A 5,785-nucleotide genomic window follows, 5' to 3' on the forward strand; every position below is an offset into this window, starting at 1 on the left:
CAAATAACCGATTACTTCGGTTTCTGTTTGGGTTTCGCCTAATAACCGAACCGTGCGCAGCCCTAGTTAATATCATTATAGTTATTGACGTTTTAGCTTTATAGTTTTATAACTTTTATTATTATTTTAAAATCTGATTTTAAGTTATTCAATACATGAAAAATATTATTAACTATGGTTGTTTTGTTTTTCGTTTCAATTATTTTGAAAGCCACAAGTGGTCACCGGGGTTCCAAGTAGGAGTCATCAAGAGATGTTCTTGAATCAAATAAATAATCAAAGAAACCACAATCTCCAGGCAATGATGATGGGATATGGTGGTACTAATGCGAATAATCGGTTTATGCAACCAATGATGGGTGGCGGTAACATGAATAACCAGATCTTGCAAGCGCTCTTGGGTGGCGGTGGTGGTGCGAGCAATCAATTGCTTCAAGCATTCATGGGTGGTGGTGGTGGTGGAGACTTGATACAATCATTACTTAATGGATCTAATGGTGGTCTTGGAGGGTTGGATTTAAGTTCGCTTCTTGGAAATGTTGGTGGATTTGGATTTTAAAGTGGAAGTGTTCATCATTGTTCTTTGTTGTTCAAGCAATTGTTATAAATAAATAAATGAATGTCAATGTTGACGAGTCTAACCTCATCTTTGCTTCTTTTGTTCTTTTCTTATTGTGTATATAATACCTCTAGTTAATGGCAAATTGCCTTTTATTAAGAGGAAAGATTTGTAATGATCAAGATGTCAACTAAAGATATTGTTAAGTATCAACGAACATTGTGTTGCCGACAAGTTTTGACGTTTTGTAAATTGTTAAATTTTAATATTATGATTATTATTATTCTATTTAATATCAAACAACATTAAGTATCAATGTCCTTTATTCATGGCTGCGGGTATGAGGAGATTATCAGAAAATGATGGGGCGAAGTTAAACCCAGCTCTTCTCAATGGAAGAAGTTAAGTTAGCTATTTGGGATTGTGGTGGAGACCGGGCGCCAGGTCCAGACGGTTTCAACTTCAAATTCATAAAACACTTTTGGGATATTATGGGTAATGATTTCTATAGGGTGTTGGTGGATTTTCACGAACGCGGGGTTATTAGCAATGGTGCGGTTCATTGTTCATTCACCTTATCCCTAAAAATAACGACCCTCAATCTTTCTCGGAGTATAGACCGGTTAGCCTAATCGGATGAATTAGCAAGGTGATATCAAAAGTTCTAGTAAATAGACTAAAAGGGGTGATTGATTCATTGATATTGGACTCTCAAATGGCTTTTGTGGCAGGAAGAAGTATCCTAGGTGGACCATTAATTTTAAATGAATTACTAGCATGGCTTAAGAAATCCAATATACAGGTCTACTTCTTCAAAATTGATCTAACCAAAGCCTTTGATTTAATCAATTGGTCTTACAAAGACAAGGTTCTTGATGCTATGAACTTGCCGAGCAAATGGAGAATGTGGGTAAACGGAATTCTCCACTCGGCCTGTGCTTCTGTTCTTGTCAATGGGTCCCCCACGTGGGAATTTCAATGTCACAGGGGTATTCGACAGGGTGACCCATTGTCGCCTTTTCTCTTTATTATTGCCATGGAGTATTTCTCTTATCTACTCGGTCGTGCGGTTACTGCCAATCTACTCCAACCGATCGTGATCCCAAATGATGGACCGGGCCTTACTCATTTGTTATTCGCAGATGATGCTGTGTTATTAGATACTTGGTCGGAAACGAACTTGCTGAACCTGGCAAGGATCCTTCGATGCTTTTATCTTGTCTCCGGGCTCCAAATTAACCTTAACAAAAGTGAAATTGTGGGGATTAATGTTCTAGTGGGTGAGGTGGAAAATATGGCAAATAGATTACACTGTAGAATTGAAAACTTCCCATGCTTATATCTTGGCCTTCCGGTGGGAGAAAACATAAACGTAATAAACAGCTGGAATTCGGTGGTGGAAATCTTTGAAAAACGGTTGTCAAGGTGGAAAGCCTCTAACCTATCGATGGGAGGTAGATTAATATTAATAAAATCATTTCTTGATGCACTTCTTAATTACTTCTTTTCCCTTTGTAAAGCCCCGATTCAAGACATCGAAAGGTTGGAATGAATCTGACGGAGTTTCTTATGGGGGAGCTCTTCAGAAAAGCGAAAAATCCATTGGGTTAACTGGGAACTAGTGATAAAAGATAAAAAAACAGGGAGGCCTTGGTCTCGGTTCGTTACAAGACACAAACCTAAGTTTACTTGCTAAGTGGTGGTGGCGATTCAAAACGAAACCAGAAAAACTGTGGCGATGAGTGGTTACCGGGATCCACTTTAACACGTGGGGTGTTAACCTTATCCCCTCCAAATCAATACTAACTGGGGTTTGGAACAACATCTTGAAAATATATGAACTTTTCTTGGCTAAAGGTGTATTGTTAAATGAACAAATAAAGGGTAACGTGGGTGATGGAGCTAAAATTCTTTTCTGGATTGACACCAGGGTAAGAGACAAACCTCTTTGTAAGCTGTTCCCATTGCTATTTAAGTTGGCGCGTAACAAACGCTGCACAATTCGGGAGATGACGGTTGAGGGATCATCAGTGGCTGGATGGAACTGGAACTGGTTGGTCGAACCATCAACTCCGGCTGAAATACAGGAGTTATGGGACTGTTTGGAGGTGTTATCGGGCCGGGTTTTAGAAGAAAAACCTGATAGGTGTACATGGAAACCTGAAGGTGATGACCGATTCACAACCAGCTCTTGTCGGAAATTATGTGCAACAAACTTTAATGTCAGGCTGCCGTTTGTAATGGAATGGAATTGGTGGGTCCCGATGGAGGTTAACCTCTTTGGGTGGAAAGCGGAGATGTGTCGGATTTCCACCTCAGATGAACTCTTTAAAAGAAACGCGGTTGACGAAATAAAGTGGTGCTCCCTATGTGAAGGAGAAAAGGAATCATCCGATCATATTTTTCTGTCGTGTTTTGTAGCATTGGTAATTTGGCAGTTCATAAGTAGTTGGTGCAAGGTTCCTCCAGTGTGTGCATTTGAGTTCCATTATCTACTCACTACTCATCTTCATCTTGGGATTCCAGAAAATAAATGAAAGGCCATTCAATCAATTATTCTTACAGCAAGTTGGTGCATTTGGAAGGCAAGAAACATGGCGATCTTTGATAACAAAAGAGTATCGGTCAAGCACCTCAAAGAAGACATAAAAAGATACAGCTTCCTTTGGGTAAAAAATAGAGGAAAACTTGTGGGTTTGGATTGGGAAAAATGGTGTTCGTTTTCGTTCTGAGAATAGTATTGTACTAGGTGTGGTTGCTTTGGTGTTTTTTTGCCTCTAGTCTAGCTTCTTGCTAGGCTAGTTTTGAAGTTTCAATAAATTTAGCTGTTCAAAAAAAAAAAATCTATCTGCTTTACAAATTGAGTTTTGTTTCCTTTCATGTATTGGGCTTGTTTATGGACTCGTTTATGACTTACATGGCTGGACAAGATGACCCTAAAACATTATCTAGCGGAATTATAGTCGAAGCTTCTATGACCATTTTCTCCTCTAGCCTCTCCAAAGCTGCCAAACCCTAATTTTGAGGAGGGCTCCATTGAAGAGGATATACAACAATCACAATGTAGTCTTGGATATTTCTTGTTCCCTTTATCTTCTTTAATCTTATAAATTGTATGAACTAGGACTTAGGACCCCGCGCTTCGCGACGGGACCATTAAACCGAATAAAAAAACATGCGTAAAAACGTTAAACCACAGACGCGTTGTGAGTTGACGTGAAATCAACTTGTGTGGGTTATAATACTAGTTGTGAGTTGAAAGTTTGAAACACATTCAACCAAAGTATTCTGGCGGATTGAAAGTTTGCTACAATTAAAATTATTTTCACAGTTAACTTAATATTAAATTTAAATAAATACTAAATAGAATTAAATAAATATTTAATATTAATAACTTACAAACTTTGGATCCTCCGAAATGGCGATCCAAGCTCTTGTGAGAGCTAGTTCCTCCTCCTCCGTCCACGGTATGTAGTCACGTGGCGCCACCGGCTCCTCCAGTTCCTTTTTTTGTGTTTGAGGGCCCCTTTCAGATTGCGCCGGAGGCTCACGCCGATTAAGTCTCTGGCTCCGGTTAGCTAGACCCTAACACAAGCATGGGGTTTTGGGGTTGAGCAAGTTGGCGAACATGCATAAGTTCGGGTCGTGAAAAAGAAATGAATAATTTAGGTTTGGTTGGTTTTGGGTGTTCGGGGAGTTGGTTTGTTGGTTTTGTGGAGTATGGTGTTGCTTGAAACCGAGCCATGGATAGTTTACGCTCGGTTGGTTCAGTTGTTTCTGGTGTTTGGGGAGTTGGGTTGTAGGTTTTGCGGACTATGGTATTACCTGAAACCAAGCCATGGATGATTCGGATTGTTTCTAGGATTCATTTTCGTAGGCGTTTTTGCATAAGAGGCGTGGTGTTTTTGTTTGAAATATTGGAAATGTTGGATATAAAGTATCCATTTCTTGGAGAAGAAGATGGTACGTGTATATATATGGTTTTGATTATTTAATTTTTGTTTTTTGGTTTTGACTGCTCACCAACGGTCACTTCTTTATTTATTATTATTATTTTCCAACATCAACACGCTGACAAATCTATGTCTCCCCGCCCAGCCTTTATCGCCCCACATATTGCCGGGGGGGGGGGGGGGGGCGTTGTAGCCGGATGTCGCCCAAAAAACCACCAAATGTCGCTCCACTACGCATACTGAGGATGGGATGGGAATGCTATTGTATAGCTAACTTCACTTGCAGATATTCTTGATCTTGTCTTAGCTAAATGATAATACTATATTTTAGTTTAATTGATAGTTAGAGCACCCATGACTAGTGTGGGTGCCAAGTGTTGGGTTCGTAGACCTTGTTGGCCTAGTTTATTATATGAAGTCAAAAAGAGGAGACGGGTGCGGGCGGCCGCGCCCAAGCCCAGCCCGGTTTAGATTTCTTGATTAATAATTAACAAACCCTAGTTCATTCTCTATATAAAGAACGCTATGTACTTGTAACTATTTGTCACTCAATAAAAAGAATACCTAGTTGCCACCCGTGGACGCAGGTTAGTTTAGACTGAACCACGTTAAATCCTCGTTTTCATTTATTGCTTTTGTGTGTGTGTTTAGTTCGTGCGTGCGTTTAATCATAACAAGTGGTATCTAGAGCTTAGGTTTGGATCCCACGGAGAACACGTTGAGCCGCCACTTACGCCGTCGCGTCAGCACTAGCAGTCGCTAGGGTTCCGACATCGCCGCCGTCCGATTCTCGCTGCAGCGGTAGCGCCTCTACAATTTGCAAATAAACATTAAAAAAAAAGAAGGAAAAGTCAACTACAAGCCACAACCAAGAAATAAATAGTTGGGTCAAGATCCGACTAAGAAAAGAACGAGCCAATCAAGATCCTATTTTTGAAGAACAGTTGTTAAATCGGATGAATTCGTTTAACGAAACCGATAGCCAGTGTCAATTGCGTTTGTCAGGTTTTATCGTTTCAGTTAAAAGTTTCAGTTTCTGATTATTAGTTCATTATTCCGTTGCGTTAAATAGGTTGATTTTTTAACAGAGGTTCAGTAGAACAACCATTAAGTTCAGGCTCGTGCCGCCGTGTCTGTCTCTGTTTTTATCCAGATTTTTGTTTTAGTCATTGTAATGGCAGAAGACGGAAAGGTTTCGATACAGAAGTTTGATGGACAGAAGTTTGGTTGGTGGAAGATGCAGATTGAAGCGCTACTTTGTCAGAAAGATTTA

At 39.9% G+C, this 5,785-nt stretch overlaps 1 protein-coding gene across 1 annotated transcript; it reads left to right on the forward strand.

The window, feature by feature from the left end:
• The first annotated feature begins 2,568 nt into the window (after positions 1-2,568).
• LOC143610260 (uncharacterized) lies at positions 2,569-3,096 on the forward strand. The gene has a single exon (XM_077084791.1). The coding sequence runs from the start codon at positions 2,569-2,571 to the stop codon at positions 3,094-3,096; it is 528 nt and encodes a 175-aa protein (XP_076940906.1).
• The last annotated feature ends 2,689 nt before the right edge of the window (positions 3,097-5,785 follow it).

Source organism: Bidens hawaiensis, unplaced genomic scaffold (genome assembly GCF_021521415.1).
Source record: "Bidens hawaiensis isolate Kalapana, Puna unplaced genomic scaffold, B.hawaiensis_p1.1 tig00002186_1, whole genome shotgun sequence".
Lineage (NCBI taxonomy): Eukaryota > Viridiplantae > Streptophyta > Magnoliopsida > Asterales > Asteraceae > Bidens > Bidens hawaiensis.

Excerpts from the sequence above, each read along its gene's own strand:
- LOC143610260 (XM_077084791.1), top strand. The coding sequence starts at position 2,569 with ATGACGGTTGAGGGATCATCAGTGGCTGGATGGAACTGGAACTGGTTG.